Source organism: Girardinichthys multiradiatus, chromosome 10 (assembly GCF_021462225.1).
Source record: "Girardinichthys multiradiatus isolate DD_20200921_A chromosome 10, DD_fGirMul_XY1, whole genome shotgun sequence".
Classification (NCBI taxonomy): domain Eukaryota; kingdom Metazoa; phylum Chordata; class Actinopteri; order Cyprinodontiformes; family Goodeidae; genus Girardinichthys; species Girardinichthys multiradiatus.
Window position 1 is genome coordinate 15,316,475 of NC_061803.1, and position 25,896 is coordinate 15,342,370.

The following is a 25,896-nucleotide window of genomic DNA, read 5'->3' on the forward strand; positions in this document are numbered from 1 at the left end:
CAGGCTGAATGTCTTCCTGTCTGCAGCCTTTTCACCTTCTAAGGGGGTGATCTCTCTGTGGGGTTTCTTCAGTGTTCATTAAGAGACACAACATCTGGATGGTTTCCATCATCTGTCTCCTAATTCGTTTGTTTTAATTATCTATAATGAACATAATCAGCCAAACTAATAAACCTGGATGATTTAGTGTTTATTAATCAGAAACTTGACATTGGAGAGGCAAAGTTAGATAAATACATGATAGAAAACATTCAGGTGCAGAGAAGGAGGAGGCAGTTTGCGAAGAGGGTGAAGGAAGGCGTGTCGAGCTGTATATCAGGCCGACGTGTCGAAAAGCTTCTCGATCATCTCCTCCACCTCCTCCGGCCGATACTTGTGATACTTTTCAGGGTTCTTAGTGAAGGAGATGTTGGCACATCTGCAGGAGAAACAAACAGAGTGAAATGATTTCTGCGATAAGGAGACGATTCAAGAGTCTTTCCTTTATCACTATGCCAAGGCAGAAAGACTTCAGGAATATCCAAACTGTTTGAAGTCCATCATTCTATAGTAAGAATGATTATTAGTATCATTATTATTTTTCATTATTGTTTTTGTGGCACTAAAAGTGAGCTCACAGGAAACGGGGAAAGACATGCAGCAAAGGTCAACGGGCTGGGACTCGAACCCGTGATGGGCTGCGCCAAGGACTACGGCCGTATATGGGTCGCACACTCTACCTCTGCGCCACCATCGCTCCCAACTGAGAACCATTATTAAGAAAAAAGCTGCAGCTCTTCCAGGAATTGAAATCCCAGTGAATGCACCATAGAGTCAGAACATGCAATTCCAAAAGAAATCACAATAAACTCAAAAGCTCCATCTCAGACTCTATAAACCATAATCCACACCATCGTGTTAGTAGAAAATCAAATGAAACTTATTGGCACAAACAAATCATACCAACAGTATGAAATGCCAGGGTGGCTATGTGAGAGGCTGATAAAGTCAGACATAAAATGGCTCCTGAGAGTTAGTGGGGCTAAAGGTGGCTCTACTCAACACATTCATTTTCCAAAATGGAAAAGCTGTGTGTTTTGTAAACTTGAGATCAGATTTTAATCATTTCAGAACCTGGTAAAAAGGCAGATTGTCAAGGTTACTTTATTTGTACTCATAGATAAATTTGTTTATTGGGTCCTGATGAGAAAAACCTTTGAATTAAAAGAAGGTGTGCTTTCTTTTCATGATACAAGCATAATTTTCCGCATTTAAAAACAGATCATGTTCTCCTAATAAATGCCAACAGAGGAGATAAAATCAGCATGTCCCACCTCTGCAGGAAAGCTCTGTAAGCATCCGAGACGATTTTCTTCTGGGACTGTCGGATGAAGTCTCGCTGCTCCTTATCTGGGATGGCCCAGCCTTTCTGGATCTTGCACAGCTCCTCCAAACCGTCATTGAAGCCCTAAGTGAGATGCAGGTAACAGCTGCAGCTGCAAAACTGCTTTAATACATTCAGACCAAAGATTTGTATTTTTTTTGTGGCTCACCTTGAATTTGTCTTTTATCACCTGCCGCTCTTTGTCTTTCAGCTGGAAGAAAACATTAATTTGAAACTAAATTAAGCTGTATTTAAAACTACAAAGATTCACTCCCAGAGTTTTCAGCTTGACTGAAAACTCCTAATAGATTTCTCGGTTTTCTTCATTCGCCATCATAGCAGATCTGTACTGGCATATTTCTTAATTTTTTCTTTTTTAATACTGTTTCCTGAGAGACAAATGATAAAGTCCTGACCTTGGCACCGGGTTGGAAAACAGGCATGTTCTTGTCCGTCAGGTGCTCCAGGACCTTCAGCCAGCTGCAGCAGAAAGAACCAACTTCAGGATATTAAAACGTGTGAAACTGACCTGAGTTTGAAACGCTAAACTAGGATTTACCTGCGCTGATAAAAATCAATCTGCTGCTTTATCAGCTCTTTGTAAGAACTCTCCGCTTTCCTGTGAGTCACCGTGACTAGCTGGATCAGCTCGGACCTGCAGCCATCCAAAACAAAAGGGAGAAATTTTCACATCTCAGTGACAAAATGAAGTGAAAAATGTTTAACAAATCAGGCATTTGGAAGAGAGAGAGGAAAGATGCTGACTTCTCCAGTGACTTGAGAATGTAGTTGTAGTTGTTGTGCAGGAAAATGGCGCTCAGAGCAGAGTCCTCGTAAACTTTGGATTTACTGAGCAGATTCAACTGCAGGTTTCCTAAAACTTTACCTGAAAAAAAAAAAGAGGACGGTTATCAATCAGCAGAAGGGCTGTTACAGTAAATACGTAACCGTGTGGACTTACAGATGTACGAGCTCAGGAGCCGTTTGTTGAAGTCTGAGGTGGAGCTGCTCGCTGAACTTGTCTCTGGAAAAACAGCAGAAGAACTTTTAGCTTTAGAGCTAAATTATCCCATGCAAATTACAGAAGTAAGAGGAATCAACATGAAGACAGAAAACATCAGGCCTGCAAACACATACACATACACACACACACACACCCTCTCTCCAGCTTACCTCGGGGATCTAAAGGGATATTGTAAGTGTCCCCCAGAACTAAAAAGGCCGAGGCAAGGCAAAAGAGAAGAGACGGAAAAAGAGGCAGGAGCAACAAGGTTAGAGGAGATTTGTTAGAGCAGAGAAAGCAAACAGCAGTCAATCAGGCAGAGAATTATGAGGCAGCAGCACAGAGCAGCAGAATAACAAGCAGAAACTAGGAAACCAGAATATTGAACAGATGGTGAACTGGTTTCACATTTTATAACAGAACAGGTGTTTGGAAAGTAATGTTGCTCCTCTGTCGTCTATTTAGTTTTCTAGAAATTCTAATTCTTTGTGAATTTGGCTTACAAAAACATTCAAAAGGTCTGATGTAAAATTGGTTAATATGTTGAATGAATGTGACGGCTTCGTCAATGAGTACAAACCTCAGCTGCTCATTTAGTCAGATGCTACACAGACCTGCAGAAAAACAGGCATGGCTCACTGACAAACAACAAAGCTACAAAGGGTTTTAAAAATAATTGAATGTCAAAAGACTTGATTTTATTTTAACGATTTAATTTTATTTTAAATACATTTAAAAATAGGTTGGATTGTAAAGTGGTCTTAGTGACCAGAATTACTAAAAAGGACTTCTAAAAACTCCATTCAGCCCAGTTTATTTATTGTGCAGCATGCGGGAAATACATTAAGGAAAAATCTAAAGCAAAAAAGATGTCAAAAAACTGAAAATAAATGAATAAATAAAAGTTATAAAACTAAGAAATTACTAAAAACAATAAATGAATAAATAAAAAATAAAAATATTTCCAAAATACAGAAAGGGTATTAAAATATTTTACTTGCTGTGTAAGATGCCTTCAAAGGAATACTATTAAAGTAGAATTAAAATGTTTTTTTTTTATTTAAAAAATCAATAAATAAAATATAACCTAAACTGTTATATATGAATAATTTTTATTTACTCTGTAAGCTCCATTCAAGGTAAATACATAAAGTAAAAATATTTTAAAAACCTATAAATAAATAAAATATAAAAAATAAAAATGAGAAAATCAATTTGACATTTTTTTTAAAGTTAAAAGAAATTTGTAAGATTTGTTATAATGTATAAGATGTCTTTGGGGGATCCAGGTGAAGGAAACATAAATCTGATTAATTTTTCAGAGCCCAGTGGGAAGTGATGGATGAAAAACAGTGTCTGAGTATCGACTTCTACCAAATTCAGACTAATTAGAATTTAGTTTTTTTTTCATTTTAAGTTAAAGAACTCTTGTGACCTTTAAAAAAAGTACTTCTGTTCCCTCTGCTCAGCTTTAAAATCTCATTGGCTGTAGTTTGGTTTGATTTATAAAAGCAGACTCAAGGGTGAAACACATCACCACCCAAACACCTTCCGGCAGAGCGGTCAGCGGTTCCAGCAGAGCAGCAAGATGAAAGACAGTTAGTCGTCTGTGTCGTCATGGTGACGGTACCTTGGGAGGCCAACATGGCTCCGGCCGTCTCATGAAAGTCGAGCAGCTGCTGCAGAAACAGGATGGCCTGCAGAGGAGAAGAGGAGCACCAGTACCGCTTCATCAACCAGTGATCAGATGTTTGTCAGGAAACTAACATCTGCAATCTCTATGTTGCAGGAAATTACAATTGGCTGTGTCATAGAAACTCATTCTACATAGAACTGCAACAACGTATTGCTTAGATTTAAGTATTATATAATATAAATCTGTTCAGAGCTTCAGAATAAGTGAGAATGAGCAAGACGGGCATGAACCAACTCGATCTGTGCTGGAAAGCGAACACTACTCACATTACTGGTCAGTTCATGGACGGTCCCATCTTTGGGCATGTTGTACTCTTTATCAGGATCATTCTGTTGTTAGGAAAAGAGGACAGTAAGTAAAGATTGATTGATCAATTGATCAATTAGGGGGTATTGATTATATGGATATAATCTGATCATCGTGCCTTGATGCTGTCTGCAAACTCCTCCAGAGCTTTGGCTCCAACAGTTTCCATGGAGGTGATGAGAGTGGGCAGCTTGTTCTTGGTACTTGCAGCCGTTCCCTACACACAGAGCGGCAAAACGATTATTCGAACACAAGCAACACATTACTTTCCTGTCGGAACAGTAAGGCCCAAAGCTCCAACCTGCAGCGTCGAGTCAAACTCAGACTTGTTCATCTTCAGGTGTCTGAGGATGGGGAAAATGGTGAGGACGGCTGAGTAGTCGTGACGCATGATGGCCCGGCGAGCTGCAGACACGATGTTGTCTCCCTCCAGCATGAGGTTGTCCAGCGCCTCCTGTGGACAGATGAGAGAAAAACAGGCAGGGGGGTTGGATTACTCTTTGAGTTTAAACAGTTTCAAGGGGTAATAGTACCACAATCCAATAAATAATTTCTAAAATACATATTCATATATGTGAGCATTTAAATAAAGTCGTATTACATTTACTAAATATATAACAAAAAGGTCAATAGTTTATCAAATAAACAAATAAATGTCAAAGTATTAACTAAAACTCATTTTATGTGTTATAACCATCTATAATTATTTCAGATGTAATTATTTGACCTTTCCTGTGCTGCAGTCCATCATACAATAATTTAAACAGTCTGAATAGCTTATTAATAGACCTAAAAGAAACCAAACCTGCTATAAAAATATCAGATTTCAGTGTATCTGACCTGAATCAGGGAGTCAAAGGTCTTCTTCTGGTGATGCTCAGGGATGATTTCTGACAGAAGGGCGTACTCACTCTGAGCCAGCTTAACGAAGGCACTGATACAGTGGATGTATGAGTCAATTTCGATGTCTAGAACATCGTCTTTCCCTGAGAGGTGAACAAGAACAGTTCCAGTAAAACCTCTGGTGTACAGTACTTTGGAAATATTTTAGCACCCCTTTTTACTTTATGTTTTTCTTCCAAACATTAATAGGTCTGATCTCTAAAGGTCTTCCAAATTTTTTTGTTGGACTTTGGCTGCGTTTTATTGATGTCCATGACCCTTTACCATCTTCAGAGGAACAGTCTTTTTGGTAGTTTAAAGCCACCTAACTCTGACCCAAGAATAAGTCACGTATACAAATCTCCTAAAATCCTGGAAGGACATAGTTTTGTGTTGAAAACCTGGCAACAGAAAACCTAGCCAAAAAAATCTATTTGATGTTAACAGCAGCCTCTCACAAAGAAACAATTTGTTCCCATTACCTGAATCTAAAAAAACACCACAGATAAGACAGCCAGACAGAAGTCGGGATCTTAACTCCAGCAATGTAATCGACAGAGCCATGAAAATTACTCCTAAAAAGTTTTAAATTCCCTCCGAAAATTTTATATTTTGTTCATCAGTTGTGATGTTAATGAGGATGTTTATGAAGATAACAACAAAGAAAAAGTGTTCAGTGTTATCATGAACAATCGTACTGGTATTTCTTTTATTATGACAAAAATACAAGGTCTTACATCAAGTAATTTCTGTTAGCATTTATTACCTTATCAAAATGTTTTATTTAAAACGTTACCAAGATAGCTATTGTTTTGGATTACATGTAATATTCGTTTGTATTTATTTCTGTTATTATTTCTATATTATTATTGATGTTGTAACAATTTATATTTTTACATCAACTGAATCTGTCTTTTGTCTTATAATACAAGGGAAAATTAATCATAAGTATATACACTGCTCAAAAAAATAAAGGGAACACTTAAACAACACAATATAACTCCAAGTAAATCAAACTTCTGTGAAATCAAACTGTCCACTTAGGAAGCAACACTGATTGACAATCAATTTCACAGCTGTTGTTCAAATGGAATAGACAACAGGGGGAAATATTTGGCGATTAGCAAGACACTCAATAAAGGAGTGGTTCTGCAGGTGGGGACCACAGACTACTTCTCAGTACCTATGCTTTCTGGTTGATGTTTTGGTCACTTTTGAATGTTGGTGATGCTTTCACACTCGTGGTAGCATGAGACTGACTCTACAACCCACACAAGTGACTTAGGTAGTGCAGCTCATCCAGGATGGCACATCAATGCGAGCTGTAGCTAGAAGGTTTGCTGTGTCTGTCAGCGTAGTGTCCAGAGCCTGGAGGCGCTACCAGGAGACAGGCCAGTACACCAGGAGACGTGGAGGAGGCCGTAGGAGGGCAACAACCCAGCAGCAGGACCGCTACCTCCACCTTTGTGCAAGGAGGAACAGGAGGAGCACTGCCAGAGCCCTGCAAAATGACCTCCAGCAGGCCACAAATGTGCATGTGTCTGCACAAACGGTTAGAAACCGACTCCATGAGGATGGTATGAGGGCCTGACGTCCACAAATGGTGGTTGTGCTCACAGCCCAACACCGTGCAGGACGCTTGGCATTTGCCAGAGAACACCAGGATTGGCAAATTCGCCATCAGCGCCCTGTGCTCTTCACAGATGAAAGCAGGTTCACACTGAGCACATGTGACAGACGTGACAGAGTCTGGAGACACCATGGAGAGCGATCTGCTGCCTGCAACATCCTTCAGCATGACCGGTTTGGCAGTGGGTCAGTAATGTTGTTGGGTGGCATTTCTTTGGAGGGCCGCACAGCCAGAGGTAGTCTGACTGCCATTAGGTACCGAGATGAGATCCTCAGACCCCTTGTGAGACCATATGCTGGTACGGTTGGCCCTGGGTTCCTCCTAATGCAGGACAATGCTAGACTTCATGTGGCTGGAGTGTGTCAGCAGTTCCTGCAAGATGAAGACATTGAAGCTGTGGACTGGCCCGCCCGTTCCTCAGACCTGAATCCGATTGAGAACATCTGGGACATCATGTCTCGCTCCATCCACCAACGTCACGTTGCACCACAGACTGTCCAGGAGTTGGTGGATGCTTTAGTCCAGGTTTGGGAGGAGATCCCTCAGGAGACCATCCACCGTCTCATCAGGAGCATGCCCAGGCGTTGTAGGGAGGTCATAGAGGCACGTGGAGGCCACACACAATACTGAGCCTCATTTTGACTTGTTTTAAGGACATTACATCAAAGTTGGATCAGCCTGTAGTTTCTTTTTCCACTTTAATTTTGTGTGCGACTCCAAATCCAGGCCTTTATTGGTTAATACATTTGATTTCCATTGATGATTTTTGTGTGATTTTTTGTCAGCACATTAAACTTTGTACAGAACAAAGTATTCAATGAGAATATTTCATTCATTCAGATCTAAGATGTTTTATTTGAGTGTTCCCTTTAGTTTTTTAGCAGTGTAATTGGAATTGAATCTTTTGAGTCCTTCAAACAAACTTTGCAATATTTGTACATTTTTATTGTTTCTGTTTTCATCATCATACATTGTAATACCCTGTAATGCCACCCTGTGCATTAAAAGTAACACAAATACAGAAACATCGTTTTTGCTCCAAATTGGAACATGTCTGCCTTTTTGGAAGGAAAATATAAAATAATGTGTGGATCAGGATTTATACAGTTCTGTGAAGCAGTTTGTGTTCAGATGTACTAATGCTATGTGTGGTATCTGCAGGCTAAACTACACTCCGTATTAACAAAAAAACAATTACAGACATATTTAATCAGAGGAGCACCGGTCATCTTTCTTTCCCCCCCCATTTTCCTGTCACTCACCTGTGGCGGCCCCGTGCTTCTCGTTCAGGGCGTCAGAGTGGAGTTTGACCCGGGGGTCATTATCGTAACCTGGTGGGTGGGGACGGGATAGCAGAAGGACTTGTCAAAACCACCTGGGCTATGACCAGTTTGGGGAGGGGGGGCAGGAATGGGACAAACCTGACCCTGGATTTGCTGTTCTGACCGCCACCAAGCACCAGCACAGGGACCAGAAAAGAAGGAGGGGGCACCTTATGTAGTCTGAATCAGTGAGTGTGTTGAACTATGCAACAGAAAGAGGCTTCAAGTTTCACAACAGCTTGAAAATGATCTCAGCTTTCTAAAACCACATCCTGAGACACACGTTTCCATTGCTGGTTATTGATGTCCTGAAAAAACTTTACCAGTTTACATTGTCCTAAAATGTGTTTTTCTAAGACTTTTGCTTTGTTTTATCTCTTCATGCTGCAGCTGTTTTTAGTTTATTTCTAAACAACCTGGTAATATTATACAAAATTCAAAATAATTAAGATAATGTTGTAATATTTTAATGTAATTAGAAATATTCAGAATAATTGTTAGTTTTATTATATTGCAAATTGAATATCCAATTAGGTTGAATGAAAACCCTTTTCACTAATAATTAAAAAGTGCTCAGAATGAGAACAGTTTCTAGAGTCAGATAAAACTGAAAAAAAGCTATACCAATATGTTAGTAATAATAATAAAAAAGCAGTTATGAATGAGATCGTTTCCGTAAATTAGTGGCATTATTCAGAAAGTTACAAATTAATTGGACCAAAAGTTTAATAAAAGATTGGGCCAAATGTAGAAAAGATGAATGTCTATCCAGATGATCTCTACCTAAATCAGGAAAATGTGAATTTCTTTATAAATATAGGAAGATTTAAATAGTTTCTATGGATTATCATTTTAGAATATTATTGTGGTTGTAGGATATTGGGGTCCTCGATGGAGCATGTGGGAGATTAGCAGCAACAATTATAACATATTCATTCTGTTGGGCAGCTAATCAGAGAATTTGAAGAAGGGCTGGCTACATTGGCCTCATACCCAAGTTAAAACCTAACACTGCTATCATTGGCTTAAGCACTAAAAGTAATTTATTGTAAGCTGGTGTGAAGTTACTGTAAGGCTTTCAGGCTACTGCTTTGGCAGGAGGGGGCCTAGTGATCATCATCAGTTATTTTACATAGAAATCGATATGGGCTGGGCTTTGTGCTAGAAAGAAGACCACACACCTCCAAATTGCACCCAACATACACTTTTCTACTTTTTGGGAGACTGAGGATGGCTGTGAGTTATAAAGTACAAAAATGCAAACAATGTACAAGTCAGGTTGTCAAAGAAAAACCCAAGCATTGTGTTTAGTGAACATGTACAAATGAGTTGTAAAGCTCTGAGATTCTGATACAAATTTTAGCCAATTCTGATATTTTTAAGAACAGTTTTTAAAGTGTTTCTCTAGGATGGTCAGGAAAGCAGTGGAGAATACTTCATTTGGAATGCAGCAATTTATGATTGCCTTCTCAATAAAGGAGGATAAAGGAGGAAATTTGCAGCAATCTTGAAACCTTCTAACAGATTGTGGAGGTCGTGGAGACCATGGGACACTCTTTACCCTGTATGTAGGAGACCTAGATTTCACAGGCTCTGATAAAACACCTCACGTCATTTAGTCTAAGGATTCATTTATTATAATTTCCCGACAAAATATTTTGTTGCTAGATGTGTACTGAGCTGATAGGTGTTTTAACAGTGGAAACGTGTTTCCAGGGGGACTCTGTTTATTCTTAAATCAAACGAGGCTTATCATTTGACAGCTGCCCTTATTCCAGATACATTAAAAGTTATGTTTGATTTTAGGGCTCTTCTGACTTTCAGAGCTGTTGTGACAGGCCGGTTTTTCTGTGTGATTGAAACCACTGCGGGTGGAAAACAGAGAGCGAAGACAAGACCGAGGTGCTTTACCTTCCAAAGGAGTGAGGTTAGAGCCCCCCTTTTTCCCATCCAGCCCATGCTGTGAGTACTGTTTCAGAAGGTTCTGAGCCTTGCGAATGGTCCCTGGTCCCATAAACAGAAAGACAGAGTCCAGAGGAGGGGAGGGGGCAACGAGGTCCAGACAGCCAAGAAACACCCAAAGGGAGAAGAAGAAAAGATAGGAGAGCTAGGAAGTGAATGTTGAAAAGCCGAGAGCACATCCCTTCACCACAACGCAGCGAGCAGAGGTCTCTATGAAGGGGTGGGAGCAGCCCACCACAGCTACACAACAGAACAACCAGGTAAAAGACAAACTAAAGCACCGACAGGACAGCTGTGCTGAAACACACAGCGCCAGGGTCATGGAAGAGAATACACAGGTTAGGTACACAGCCATCATTAATAATACAGTCAGCATGATTATCATCACAGTCATACACAGTCTGAAGATACACGATGAAACATGTTCAACAGGTTAAGAACCAAAACATGATGTGTTGGCTTGGGTTAGTGAGCGTCTGGCACATTTAGGCTTTGACAGCAAACTGCACAGAGCTAAGAGGGTTAGAACATCAGTATCATCACACATGCAACAAACACAGGGATGACCGCAGCTCTGCACCCATGTTCAACAACATGCCAACTTCAACTACATCACTGGAGACAGAACACAAACTCTGGGTCTCCTCACAGACCAACAAGCTTGGTTGTAGCTAAGAGCTCTGAAACAATGTTTAAGTCTTAAAGTCGACCGGCCATGGCAAAACCATCAGGACGGTAAGAAAACAGCAGCATTTCAACAATAAGAAGATAGTGAACATTAGTAGAACATTGTTTTATGTAACGTTTGATGGTTCCAGCCAAACCTTTATTCAGAACCAAAAACGTACAGTAGTATGGGGGAAATTTACTGCCAAAAATCAAGAGCACATATTTTCAATTTGAGAGCCGGATTTCATTCTGCTTGGACTCAAACTAGTAATGCAGACACTCAAAATCTCTGCTTTCTTTCAAATATACCCTGTTCTCTCTCAAATCTTTGTCTCCGCGCTCTGATCTAATGCTTCTTGCATAGATAATTTCTCCTCCTGCTTGCTTCATCCTCCATACGCGCAAACTTGCTCTCTGCTCGGATCAAAACTGCGCTATCTCAAGTTTCTTCCCTGCTCACAAATTCTTTTTGTTCTCTCTCAGATTAAAGTCGTATCATCTCCTAGCAACCGTATCAGACAAAGATTTGAGAGAGAACAGAGTAAATATAAGAAAGCAGAAGTTTTGAGTGCAGGCATGACTAGTTTTGAGTATAAGAATGAAGTCCTGCTCTCATATTGAAAATATGTGGTCTTGATTTTTGGCAGTAAATTTCCCCCATACAGTAGCTTTATGATTTCTGGTCAGGGAGGACTGTACGGCGAAGAGGACAAAGTGGGAGACTGCAGAAAAACAAAGGAGGTCAAAGACATGTAAGCCTGTTGTTCTAAATGTCAATTAAGCTAATCTAGGAAAGATTTAATGAATGAATTGGTTTGTGTTACAAGGGAGAAGTCAATTTTCATGCCTGCATCATGAAGGTGTTGCTCTAATGTTTAAACCACTAATCTAAGGGAATCAGAAAAAGGTTGGAGAGCCACCAGTAGACAGCCAGGATAAGCAGTAAACCCCAAAAAGATTTCGAACATCTACCTCAACAGCTTTATATTGTACGTCCGGGTCATTTCTTGCAAAAAATAAATAAATAAATAATCAACCCTCAGGGAATATGCTAATTAATCATTGTAAGAAGAGCTAATAGCAGCAGTCTGTGTATGATTTAGAGCAACAAATTCATTTCCATTTTAGTTTCAACAGAATTATTATGTCCATGTAGCCTGGGCTGAGCAGCCCTGCCTGAACAAATAGCGTGGAGGTTTGCAAATGATATAGCACTACCTTGTGGCAGTTCTTTAGCAGCAAATACGGCGAGTGCTGGTAGTTTTTTTTTTTTTTTTTCAAAAGTTTAACTATAACACCAAGATTCTTTTGCAGCATGCTTAGCTTGTGCAAAGTAACATGGCAAAATCTGCACAATGCAGGGCTGCACAATTGATCAAATCGCAATCTTTAATATTAATGTTAGCAACGTCGCTCTTCCAAAGGAGTGCTTATCTGCAAGAATAAGACAGCTTTTAAATTTCAAGTATCGTGCTTTGAGTGTCAGTATGTTTTGCCAGCTGGATGGATTCTCATTGCCCTTTATACCCCCACTTCATTGATTTTAGTGACGGAAAATGACATGGATGTCGCCAAGAAAGAAAAGAGTGGGGAAAATATTGGTTAAATGCACCTTATGATGTCCACATTAATCAACAATGAGATCTCAAAATGAGTGACCGTCTGTATTTAAAATCAATTTAATTGACACAGAGGAGAGACAAACGGGTACTGCAGTCGACGTTTCAACCGAGCTTTCTGGCCGTTACTTGTGATTCTTTTACAGGGGTTACATTCTAAAGCGTAAATAAAATTACCCCAAACCTGTAGGGAACTGAGAATCCTGCCTGCAAAAGTGTCATGCTGACGGCCTACAAATGGTTTCCTTCAGCTTGTGACAACACACATATAGCACACTGTAATGACCATTTGAATACACAAAACACAAAGCTGCCTCACAAAAGAAACATGTTGAGCAACGAGAGCGGAGAAAACATATTTAACAATGGTTTAACAGGCAAAAAAACAAAAGAAAATGTTTTCTGACCAAAAACATTTTGTTTTGACTGAATTTTTCCTTGTTCAAATATTACTAATGGAAGGCTGAAATAGTATAATAATATCTCCTCTGCTCTGAAAGGTGCCATCAAACGGACAGAAGCAAGCACGACGCACACACGGAAGCTTTGACTTTACCTGGGATGTAGACTGTCATCACAACACAGGGATTATGAAGGAGGAAAGGATGAAGGATGGTTAGAGCAATAAAAAAAAAAAGAAAAAATCACACCATGATGTGAGGAATCATTTTAGAGATGAAGAATAATGTGGCTGAATGGAAACCAACAAACACACTTGATGCAAGCGTCATCATTCACAAATTCAGACGTGTTTGTTACATTTATCTGTATGAAAGAAGCTGTCATTGCTGAATGAAGGTGAATGTTAACAGATTATGTTTGGAAGGAGGTACGTCTGCTGCTGACCTGGTCTCTTGGGAGCCTTTTTGGTGGGCGTGTCCTTGCGTTTAGTTTGGACAGCCGGTGAGTAGAGGATACCAGAGGAGGCGCTGTTCTTGCGGAAATGTTCCTTCAGGCCTTTGATGGAGCGATCCAGCTGACTTGATCGGATCTGGAAGTAGACGTTCATGAAATCTGTGCAAGACAAAGGAAGTAAATTTGCAAAGTTACATCATGACTTAAAATTTCTTTATGTCTGTTGATTCTTCATTGAGGAAAAATCCTCAAATAAAGCTTATTTGTTGTAACTAACACTACTCATGAGCTCATGTTACTGCAGCTCCTCTCATACCTGTGCTGTGACATCGCTTCTGCTCCTAATGTAAATGATTAATGACACAAAACATTTGACAAACTTTAATTATTTTCTTCAACAGAAAGCAGAAGGGCCTAAAAATGTACTGGCAGGTCAGAAATTAAAGAGGAACTAAACACCAAATAAACTTTTTTTGCAGATAAACTATAAATTGAGTCCAACATGCACCCGGAACAGGTCCGACTTAGTGCCAGCAATGCGGACCAAACTCCTGCTCCGCTCGTACAGGGACCGGATGGCCCCTAATAAAGAACCCCCGATTCCATACTCCTGGAGCACCCCCCACAGGGCATCACGAGGGACACAGTCGAATGCTTTCTCCAGGTCCACAAAACACATATTGACCAGTTGGGCAAACTCCCATGAACCCTCGAGCACCCTGTAGAGGGTATTGAGCTGGTCCAGTGTTCCATGGCTGGGACGAAAACCACACTGTTCCTCCTGAAGCCGAGATTCGACTATTGGCCGGACTCTACTCTCCAATACCCTGGCGTAGGCCTTACCAGGGAGGCTGAGGTGTGTGATCCCCCTGTAGTTGGATACTCCATCCGGTCGCCCTTCTTATGAAGGGGGACCACCACCCCCGTCTGCCAGTCCAGAGGCACTGTCCCCGACCGCGACACAATGTTGAAGAGGCGTGTCAACCATGACAGCCTCACAACATCCAGAGATTTGAGGTACTCAGGGCGGATCTCATCCACCCCCGAAGCCTTGCCACCGCGGAGCTTTTTAACCACCTCGGTGACTTCAGCCTGGGTGATGAAAGAGTCCAACCCCGAGACCCCAGCCTCTGTTTCCACCGCAGCACGCTTGGCCTCACGGTACCCGTCAGACGCCTTAGGAGTCCCACAAGCCAACCACAGCCGATAGGACTCCTTCTTCAGCTTGACAGCATCCCTTACTGCCGGTGTCCACCACCGGGTTCTGGGATTGCTGCCGCAACAGGCACCGCAGACCTTACGGCCGCAGCTACGGCCAGCAGCATCGACAATAGATGCGGAGAACATGGTCCACTTGGACTCTATGTCTCCAACATCCCCCGGAATCTGGTCGAAGCTCTCCTGGAGGTGGGAGTTGAATACATCCCTGGCCGAGGGCTCCGCCAGGTTTTCCCAGCAGACCCTCACTATGCGCTTGGGCCTGCCAAGTCTGTCCAGCTTTCTCCTCTTCCAGCGGATCCAACTCACCACCAGGTGGTGATCAGTAGACAGCTCAGCCCCTCTCTTCAACCAAGTGTCCAAAACATGCGGCCGAAGGTCTGATGATACGACAACAAAGTCGATCATTGACCTCCTGCCTAGGGTGTCCTGGTGCACTGATGGACACCCTTATGTTTGAACATGGTGTTCATTATGGACAATCCGTGACTAGCACAGAAGTCCAATAACAAAACACCACTCGGATTCAGATCGGGGAGGCCATTCCTCCCGATCATGCCTATCCAGGTGTCACTGTCATTTCCCACATGGGCGTTGAAGTCCCTCAGCAGAATAATGGAGTCCCGCCAGGGGCACTATCCAGCACCCCCGAAAGGGACACCAAGAAGGCCGGGTACTCCGCACTACTGCTCGGCCCGTAGGCCGAAACGACAGTCAGAGACCTATCCCCCAACAAGCAAACCCACACCAGCCCGCCGCCTCTCCCCGTGGGCCACTCCAGAGTAAAAGAGAGGCCAACCCCTCTCAAGGAGATGGGTTCCAGAGCCCACGCTGTGCGTGGAGGTGAGCCCGACTATTTCTAGTTGATATCTCTTGACCTCCTGCACAAGCTCAGGCTCCTTCCCCGCCCAGCGAGGTGACATTCCACGTCCCTGGAACCAGCCTAAGCATCCGGGGATTGGGCCGTTGAGGTCTCCACCTTCGTCCGCCACCCAATCCTCTTTGCACCGGTCCGTCACGGTTCCCCCTGCAAGTGGAGGGCCCACTGGGGGATGGCCTCACGTCTCTCATTCGGGCTTGGCCCGGCCGGGTCCCGCGAGGAGCAACCCAGCCACCAGGCGCTCTCCGGCGAGTCCCGACCCCAGGCCTGGCTCCACGGTGGGACCCCACGTGCCTTGATATATTAGTCCTCATGAAGGATTCTTGAACCGCTCTGTGTCTGACCCGTCACGTAGAGCCTGTTTGCCATGGGAGACCCAACCAGGGGCATTTAAGCCCCAGACAACATTGCTTCTAGGATCATTTGAGCACTCAAATCCCTCCACCACGTTAAGGTGGCAGTTCAAGGAGGGGGCCAAGGGCCGGAGGGGGTCTGGTTTGGGGACCTGTGGATTTCGTCTCTTCTTTTTGCAGATGACGTGGTCCTGCTGGCCCCCTCTAGCCAAGACCTACAGCTCGCAGCCGGGTGTGAAGCGGCTGGGATGAAGATCAGCTCCTCCAAGTCAGAGGCTATAGTACTCGACCGAAAAAGGGTGGCTTGTCCTCTTCAGGTTGGAGGGGAGTTCCTGCCTCACGTGAAGGAGTTCAAGTATCTTGGGGTCTTGTTCACGAGTGAGGGAAGAATGGAGCGGGAGATCGACAGACGGATCGGTGCGGCTGCCGCAGTAACGGGGGCACTGTGCCGGTCCGTTGTGGTGAAGGGAGAGCTGAGCCGAAAAGCGAAGCTTTCGATTTACTGGTCGGTCTACGTTCCTACCCTCACCTATGGCCATGAACTTTGGGTCATGACCGAAAGAACGAGATCCCGGATACAAGCGGCTGAAATGAGTTTCATCCGTAGGGTGGCCGGACACTACCTTAGAGATAGGACGAGGAGCTCGGCCATCCGGGAGGGGCTCGGAGTAGAGCCGCTGCTCCTCCACACCGAGAGGAGCCAGTTGGGGAGGCTCGGGCATCTATACCTCCTGGACGCCTTCCTCGGGAGGTGTTCCAGGCACGTCCCACCGGGAGGAGGCCCTTGGGACGGCCCAGGACACGCTGGAGGGACTATGTCTCTCGGCTGGCCTGGGAATGCCTTGGGCTCCCCCCGTAGGAGCTGGAGGAGGTGTCTGGGGAGAGGGACGTCTGGGTGTCTCTGCTGAGTCTGCTGCCCCCGCGACCCAGTCCCAGATAAGCGGAAGACGACGAGTACGAGAACTATAAATTGAGCCTTAAGGTACCTGTGACATGCTTTTCCTACAAAGGCATAAATTGAAAGAAAACATTTATATATTGAAGCAAATGGGCAGTAATTGTCAAGATATTAGGATTAAAAGACGTGATAACAGAAAATTGTGACACAAAATAAGCATATTTCGATGTTAAATTTTGCAAGTCTAAAGTTGCCCAGAAAATACGTCAAAGGGGAAGTCTCCGGTCATTCATTGTGTCAGCGTCAATGATTAACGATTCAGGTGGAAGCCAAGTTGCGTTAAAAACAGCGCTAATATGGTGAAACGTTGCATTACTGGTGGTGGCAGCAAAACTATGACAGCAGCTGTTAGTCTGCACTACTGTCCTGAAGCGAAGAGGATCAGAGCTGCCGGGATCAGAGCTGGAAAACTGAGGAGGGACAGATGGGCTGGTCCCACCAAGCACAACCAGTTGTAATCGGCAGACTGCTTCAAACAAGACACCTCTGAATTCACAAGAAAAATGATGTCAGAGGATGGGATGTCTGACAGACGAAGGAGAATGTTGAAGCAGAGTCTATAGCCACGCTGTTGTTGTTGCTGCTGCTAACCGGATCAAGACTTAGCAGGTAAGAACACTTCTTTGTCACAAAAGTACATTTAGATATCAGAAGTTATTGTTAATAATTAGAAATTATTAGTTTTATTATAGATAATATTTGATCCCAAATTATTATTATTGTTAAAGATGAATTACACGCACATATGATATATTTAAATAAATGTTTCTCTAAAGATTCTAATATAAAGTTAAAAAAATGACACTAGGTAGTGTCTTCAGATCTTGAATCATCCCTCATGTCTGCTGCTGCTCCAAGCTGCTCACTTCGCCTCTGGTTGTTTCACCCAATGCCGTATTTACTGTAGCCCTGAATTTACACTGTATCTGCTCCGCTCCGGTCCGGTCCGCCGCAAAGCCTGGAGGAGCTCCAAGAACTATACGCAGATTGTGCAATAAATGCCAGTGATAAATGCGGAGTGGGGAAGTTAAACTGCTTCACTTTTCGTTTTATGCATCCAAATATTTTCATGTCTTTTGTTCTACAATGGGTGAGTTCAGAGTGCAGTGAAGCTATATTTGTTGCTTAGTTTGGTGCATTTAATGTTTAATTCCTCAGTTTATAATACCTTAGTTGAACCAGTAACTGATCCAATTGATCTAATGCAGACAACTGCTAATATATGCACGTGTATATATAAACATATGTGAGTATTTATTAATATAGCGAGATCGAGTCCATCTTTAGTGAATTATTTTGAAAATCCGGATGCTGTGCCGGTTCTGTTTCCCAGTGGTGCGGTATGATTCATGCATATTGACTCCGGCCGTGCTCCAGCATCCGGAAACAATAGATTCTTGTTGAATTAGATGGCCGTCGCTCGTCACAGCACTTGAGCTCTGCCATCTGATGAACGCTGACTTTCTTCTCCTGACTGCTGCATCTCTCTCTGATAGTGACTGAAATATATTTAAAGAAATATCAGATTCTTCGTTGCTGTCTGTGTTGCTGACCATTGTAGCAGCAGTCAGTTTACGTACGGGGCTCCCCTTAGACGTCATACAAGAGCGCCACAAAATTGCAAAGGAATAGTCTGGAAATGCCTTTTTAGTGAAATTTATGACCGTATATCTTGAGAACTGTTCATTTCAGTGGCATGAATTTACTTTTTAAAATATTTTATCAATGTTTTCATTCCATAAATGTAATTGGATTTATCATGAAAATTTGATGTCAGGCACTTTAAGGATGCTATATTATTGTACTATTTTTTTTTAAATTTCATGTAAACTTGTTTAATTCTACAATATCTGTCCTAAAACTGTCTTAGTGCTGCCCTCTTTGGGTTGAACGGTGGTTGCTGCAGTTGAATTTTCCTATTGGTTCAAATGGTGCGGTTTGGTACACGCCTATAAGTTCGGGTAAAAAACCATCTCACTCAGATACACGCCCCCGTAACGAGTCAGGAGGTGAAATTGCTTCTCCACTGCCTCGGCAGCGCCGGCTTTGGGCATCCCCAAGTCAGCACCTTGAGCCAGCGCCTCGAACAGATAAGGCTCAGACCCGCTGGGTTCCATCAAACATTTAGCTCACAGATGAGCTACAAATACATGTTACACAAACAGATGTCGAGTATACCTGCAAACATAAATAATCTGCGATGTTATTTTTTGAAACAAACATTAAGTTCGAAAAGACAGAGGGGCAAGTGATAGGGAGCCGCATTAGCAGGCATAACCAGTGCTGTGCTCCAACCTGACTGGCTAATTGTTTTTTATCAATAAATTCATTAACAATCACTTCATTTAGTCCAATTATAAGAAACGACAAAGGACAATAATCACTCTCACCTGATGTCTGGTAGATTTGTAGTCATAAAGGACTGAGCAAGCTGTAAATAACACCACTGCATCAGGTGACTCAACTGTGTTTGATTACATCAGCATGCCTCTGTAAATTGATCTATTAAAATAATAATGAAGTCTCTAATCAAAAAGATACAGCAGAAAATGACTTTCTCTGCTGAAGACCTACAAACACTAATTCCATCTCACATAACCAAAATTACTATTAATGACAAGCATACCAATTGCAGGGAGACAGCTGCTCACTGGGCTGCTCAGTCAGCCCAATATTCCCAGTTTTGTGGCTCATAAACTCCTCATGTGTCCATGCAACAACATTAACATCCTCTTAATCGCTTCGGGCCTCAGAAATAAATTCTTAAGATATCCTGACTGAAGTTTTTTTTTTTACTACTTAACTTTTAGCAGAAAACCATTATATTGCTGTAGGTACAGCTAGGCTCTCTTCCTAATGCTACACCCCCGATTTCAACCCTAGGTGGGCTTTCAGCTACTTCCGTTTTCCGTCATAGATTCATTTGCTTTAATACCACTGCACTAGCTGTTTACCTACTGTCAAAATCTTATCTTTAGGCCAAAAATACACAAAACATTGAAAGAAATTCATAGTGATGAGATAAGTCCTATAAAGCAGCCAACGCTGAGAATACATTCAAGGCTTGTTGAATAAAGTCATCTGACTAAATCAAATAAAACCCTTAACCTTTAATAACTTTAATTACCATGATGTGCAGTAATTGTAATCAATCTGTTACAGCACAAGAACAGGAACACATTTTACTAATGTTATGACGCATATTTTGATGGATGCTGTACTGAAACATAAATTGCACATAATTATAGTTTGATCCCTAACCACCTCCCTGCTGATCATCGGTCAAGACAATGAAACTTCTCTGGTACGCTACAAAGCCCTGAAATGGCTCTAATTCATTGCATTAGAGCTCCACAGTCAATGAGAGATGTTTATTTACTGCAGTTCATAAATACATATATATTAAGGCTGGAAAACATTATGTAACCTCAGTAACATTATGTTAGAATGAAAAAAACAACTAAATAAATCATCTAAAGGAGTAAATCAAATAAAAAAAAAAAAGATTGGGAGACCCGGTGTGGACGTTATATAACAAAGCAGACAAACTAAAACAGACAGCTGTACCCTGGTTGCGTCCGTATTCTACCAGCCAGCCGGAAATACAGATGATGTCCTGCAATACGGCTTCAGGCAGGTGTTCCAGAACTGCCTCCTCCTGTAGCTCCAAGTCTTCGTCCACACTGATGGCGTCCAAGATCACAATGGGGGGAACAGGTTTACTGTAGCGGGTCAAGAGGCTCCGGAACTCCGCCTCCAGCAGCTCTTTCCCTTTCTCAAAGCGAGCTTTCTGAAGAGAAAAAAAAAACAGACTAATTAAGGCAGAGCTATTTCCCTTTGTTTAATCCACGATAAATAAAGCAACAATGTTATATGTGGGTTTAAACTGAGATGGCCACAGAGGTCACAGGACCTCTACACATTTTTATTTTTACTTTTTTTCCCAAACTAACTTTTACGCAGTACACAGTCAAATTTGATCAAGTTTCAGAGAAATACAACATTTTCACCATGCAACCTAAACATTTTTCTATACTGACCAGGCTAAAAACACATGGACGGACGGACAGATGGATGGATGGACGGACTAGTAAGAAGAACCTTTTTTTTTTTAATTCAGATATCTATCCTGTCCATGACTGGCTCAAAGTCTTTATGGCCTCAAGCAGAATTTGATTTTTGGCCCCTCACCACCACTAACAGCATTTCAATACAGATTTAGTGGAATCTGGGAGAGGGGCCACATGTGATTGGCTGAGATAAAAAAAACAAATCTGAGATAATTGGTTATTATTAGATCTATTGGTTGTAATAAAATTCAAGCATTTATAGGAGGCACCCTGTTGGTTTGGGGGGCTCAGCGGATTAGTTTGCTTGTGACGGCTCTGGTCCAGCAGACAAAAGGGGCACAATATTAACAAGAAAATCAAATATTTTACGTATAAATGCTTAAATTTAATCAAACTAAACCTCTCCCAAGAAAAACTTCAAATTAATCAAATTTCAAATGTTTCTAGATTTTTGGAGACTATTTTGGAACCCTCCGATGGGTACAATACAGACTGCCAAACTGAATTCAGTCTGTGCAGAAAAAAAAACAAGAAAATATTTCAGAGAATTACATATACACAGATATCAGATTATACTTTACCACTGTGTTGAGTTCAGGGCTGTCAGGGTTGTTGTCCTGAAAGTATTCCACAGCTTTCTGAATCTTCGCAATGCAGGCAAGGTACTCATCCAGTCTGCCTGAAGGTCTGGGAAACAACAACAAGAACGTTATGTCACAGTAACTGCTTACAGCACAATTTAAAAGATGGAGCTAATCCTTACCCCTCTCTTATTATCCTGTCGGTATCTTTTGCCACGTGGTAGTAACTGATGACGTGGTCCAAACAGGACAGAGTTTTGTCCACGTTCTCCTGCAGCCTCTGCAGGTTCTCCGTCTGCTTGTGGACCGGGATGATGGAGTTCTCAAGCTGCATCAGGCGGCTCTCGAACGAAGACAGGATGGAAACCTTACAGAAGGAGAACAGCAGAGGTCGAAAACAGATCAGAGGACCAAGTGAAGTTTATGTGTGCATACAAATGGACTTAGCTTACATACAGCGTAAATGCAGGCTCATGTGAATATTTAGCCAAGAAGTTGTTTGCTTGCAACCATTTCCTGACTTATACCACCAGACAAATGCCTTAATTGAACAACATGCATTCTTGTCTTTTCTATTTTGAAGAGTAGTAAAGAGCAAAGGGGCCTCTAAGTCACAACTTACAGTGCCTTGCGAAAGTATTCGGCCCCCTTGAACTTTTCAACCTCTTGCCACATTTCAGGCTTCAAACATAAAGATATTAAATTCTAATTTTTTGTGAAGAATCAACAACAAGTGGGACACGATCATGAAGTGGAATGAAATTTATCGGATGTGTCAAATTTGTTTATCAACTAAAAAACTGAAAAGTGGGGCGTGCAATATTATTCGGCCCCCTTGCGTTAATACTTTGTAGCGCCACCCTTTGCTGCAATTACAGCTGCAGGTCGCTTGGGGTATGTCTCTATCAGTTTTTCACATCGAGAGACTGAAATTCTTGCCCATTCTTCCTTGCAAAACAGCTCGAGCTCAGTGAGGTTGGATGGAGAGCGTTCGTGAACAGCAGTCTTCAGCTCTTTCCACAGATTCTCGATTGGATTCAGGTCTGGACTTTGACTTGGCCATTCCAACACCTGGATACGTTTATTTGTGAACCATTCCATTGTAGATTTGGCTTTATGTTTTGGATCATTGTCTTGTTGGAAGATAAATTTCCGTCCCAGTCTCAGGTCTCTTGCAGACTCCAACATGTTTTCTTCCAGAATGGTCCTGTATTTGGCCCCATCCATCTTCCCATCAATTTTGACCATCTTCCCTGTCCCTGCTGACGAAAAGCAGGCCCAGACCATGATGCTGCCACCACCATGTTTGATAGTGGGGATGGTGTGTTCAAGGTGATGATCTGTGTTGCTTTTACGCCAAACATATCATTTTGCATTGTGGCCAAACAGTTGGATTTTGGTTTCATCTGACCAGAGCACCTTCTTCCACATGTTTGGTGTGTCTCCCAGGTGGCTTGTGGCAAACTTTAAACGAGACTTTTTATGGATATCTTTGAGAAATGGCTTTCTTCTTGCCACTCTTCCATAAAGGCCAGATTTGTGCAGTGTACGACTGATTGTTGTCCTATGGACAGACTCTCCCACCTCAGCTGTAGATCTCTGCAGTTCATCCAGAGTGATCATGGGCCTCTTGGCTGCATTTCTGATCAGTCTTCTCCTTGTTCGAGATGAAAGTCTAGAGGGATGGCCGGGTCTTGGTAGATTTGCAGTGGTCTGTTACACCTTTCATTTCAATATGATTGCTTGCACAGTGCTCCTTGGGATGTTTAAAGCTTGGGAAATCTTTTTGTATCCAAATCCGGCTTTAAACTTCTCTACAACAGTATCTCAGACCTGCCTGATGTGTTCCTTGGTCTTCATGATGCTCTCTGCGCTTTGAACAGAACCCTGAGACTATCACAGAGCAGGTGCATTTATACGGAGACTTGATTACACACAGGTGGATACTATTTATCATCATCAGTCATTTGGGACAACATTGGATCATTCAGAGATCATCACTGAACTTCTGGAATGAGTTTGCAGCACTGAAAGTAAAGGGGCCGAATAATATTGCACGCCCCACTTTTCAGTTTTTTATTTGTTAAAAAAGTTTGACACATCCAATAAATTTAATTCCACTTCACGATTGTGTCCCACTTGTTGTTGATTCTTCACAAAAAAATTGAATTTTATATCTTTATATTTGAAGCCTGAAATGTGGCAAGAGGTTGAAAAGTTCAAGGGGGCCGAGTACTTTCTCAAGGCACTATATTTATCATCCAGGAAAACTTCATGGACACTTAAATTAACTTAAAAAGGTGAAGAATAAGTTTACAGGTGCATCTTAATAAACTGAAATATCATAAAAGCTAAAACTTATTAATTGACTTGTTTCTGTTTACTCTGGTTATTGTGGCTCACAGCTAATAAAACCCCCAAATTCAGTTTCTCAGAAAAACAGCATATTAAGTAAGACCAATAGAATAATAGTTTTAATACAGAAATGTCAGCCAAATAAAAATATGTCTGAACAGTATATGCCAGTATTGTCCAAACCTTTTACGCTGTGGTCCAAAATCACCCAGGCATATTTATAACCGTTGTCCTATGTCTAGGCCCTTTTAAATGTAACATTGTTTTATGTCTTGTCTCTGCTCAAATACATTTGAAAAACTTAAATAATAAAAAAATAAAAAAATAAAATAAGAGACAGCTTCTTTATCAATGACTGTGGTGCAAATCGCAAGTTGGCAGTCTTTCCTGTGACCGTGTAGGCCATAACATGGTCATATACTGCATATCCAGGCAATGTTAATTAACATTAAGAAAAGAGGAAGGAGAAAGTTTTATTTTGGACAGCAGTACAAACAGATCTTCTCACCATGCCTTTGGTCAGCTGATCGCTCTTCTCCAGGTTCTCCCGGATAAATGACAGCGTCTCCTGTTCCTGTAAAATCACAGTAAATAATCCCCCCCATCACACATTACCTGACACCATCTTTATAGGTTGAAACCTGTAGAAATTTGAACACCCTGCTTGTTAAGTTAAACTATGAATCTAGCACAGCTTTCTCTCTCCAGCCAAACTGACCTGCTTCAGTTTCTCCTCGATCTCTCGCTTCCTGGCGGACGCATCCTCGGTAGGAATCATCCTTGAAGTAATTCCCAACAAAGGACAGTCTCCAGTGGAAGAAAAATAATTATTTGGACGATTTAAATCAGAAAAACTACCATACCAAAGCTGTTGTTCAAGCAGCTAAAGGAAACTAGGAAGGTTAGTCGCTATAGCAAAGTAGCTTCCGGTTACGTTTCAGAATAAAACGATGAATGAAGACCATGAAGTTAAAATAAGCTATTTTCGTACCTGCTCCACAGAAAACCATTTAGTCCAACAGACAGAATTGTTTTAGTAAGAGTTCATTCGATCAGATAATGCAACCTAACTATCAACTAATGTGAGGGTGCCAGTAAGACAATGTGGAGGTGTGTGATAGAAGTGACACACGGGTCCAAGGTAGGGTTGTGATTATGTCAAAGCTGAACTCTGAACCCCTTCCTCTTTTAATTTGTTTGTGTTTGCATTCTTTAATCTTTGCATATTTTAAGACGTTACCGGTTCCTGCAAGTATGACAATTATGGCTTTTATTCTGAAAGGTAATTCACTCACCTCCGCTTGAGGCGTGTACGTCTCTTCCGTGCCCACACCTTTCTGATAGAAACGATTATTTTGAACAAAACCTCAGTTATCTAATCCCGAATACAATTTTGACAAAATTTTATACAAAACACTTATTTTGCCCACTGAGCTTTGAACTGAAATAAATATTTTAAACCCATTTAACATACTAAAATAGACGCCAGAGGGCGCCGTTGTTGCAATATTACAATTACACGACTACATCAATCAAAATAATAGATAAAACTTTAAATTGTTTCATAACATAAATCATGCAAGGCATTAATCATATGTACTTGAATGCAAAAATGTTTATTTGCCTATGAAAAAAACGTAGACGCTCTTTAAATTTCAGGTTTATACACATCAGGCCATAATAAAAATGATCTGCTGATCTTTAGTTCATTTAAATCTAGCCACAATTGTACGAAAACACACGACAGTTTAAAAATTATGAAATTAAATTACTTGTACCAGTAATGCTAGTAGAGAAAAGGTGTCACAGCATGACGATGCCACCCCCGACCTTGACACATGGCACATATTTCTTGTCACTGAGGCCAGATAGCACAATCTTTGTTTCCTCTGACCAAACAATTTTCCTTCAGAAGGCATTCAGATTTCTTAAGTGGGCAGTTGCAGTTTAAATTAAGCTCACTTTGGAGCACTACAACCACCCTTGCAGTTTCCCTAGGGTTAAGCAGTAGCAGCCAGGTGTTTCAGTGCACTACATTAATTGATCATGCAGCAATTATGACTGCCTCTATAAAAACAGGAGTTTCTGCATTTTGCTAGAGAATAATCACAAGTCCATCACTACAGAAAAAGATTGTTTACAAGCGAAAAACACGTAGGATAGCTGCCGGTCTT

The 25,896-nt window shown here is 41.7% G+C and overlaps 1 protein-coding gene across 8 annotated transcripts; it reads right to left on the reverse strand.

Moving 5' to 3' along the window:
• Positions 1-173: 173 nt before the first annotated feature.
• On the reverse strand, positions 174-24,651 carry exoc7 (exocyst complex component 7). Of its 8 annotated transcripts, none has more exons than XM_047376732.1 (21): positions 24,441-24,651; positions 24,231-24,296; positions 21,550-21,734; positions 21,368-21,473; positions 20,284-20,506; positions 13,299-13,466; positions 10,114-10,206; positions 8,143-8,211; positions 5,209-5,354; positions 4,670-4,822; positions 4,487-4,585; positions 4,329-4,391; positions 3,997-4,063; positions 2,537-2,575; positions 2,325-2,387; positions 2,129-2,249; positions 1,923-2,018; positions 1,780-1,843; positions 1,533-1,574; positions 1,314-1,447; positions 174-418 (listed from the first exon to the last, which is right to left on the reverse strand). In XM_047376732.1, exons 1-21 carry the CDS (start codon positions 24,498-24,500, stop codon positions 316-318), a joined length of 2,160 nt encoding a protein of 719 aa, XP_047232688.1. In that variant the 5' UTR covers positions 24,501-24,651; the 3' UTR covers positions 174-315. The 8 variants fall into 8 exon arrangements, with proteins under 8 accessions (XP_047232688.1, XP_047232683.1, XP_047232681.1 ...); XM_047376727.1 differs by lacking the exon at positions 10,114-10,206 and adding an exon at positions 13,009-13,020; XM_047376725.1 differs by lacking the exon at positions 8,143-8,211 and adding an exon at positions 13,009-13,020.
• Between the last annotated feature and the right edge of the window lie 1,245 nt (positions 24,652-25,896).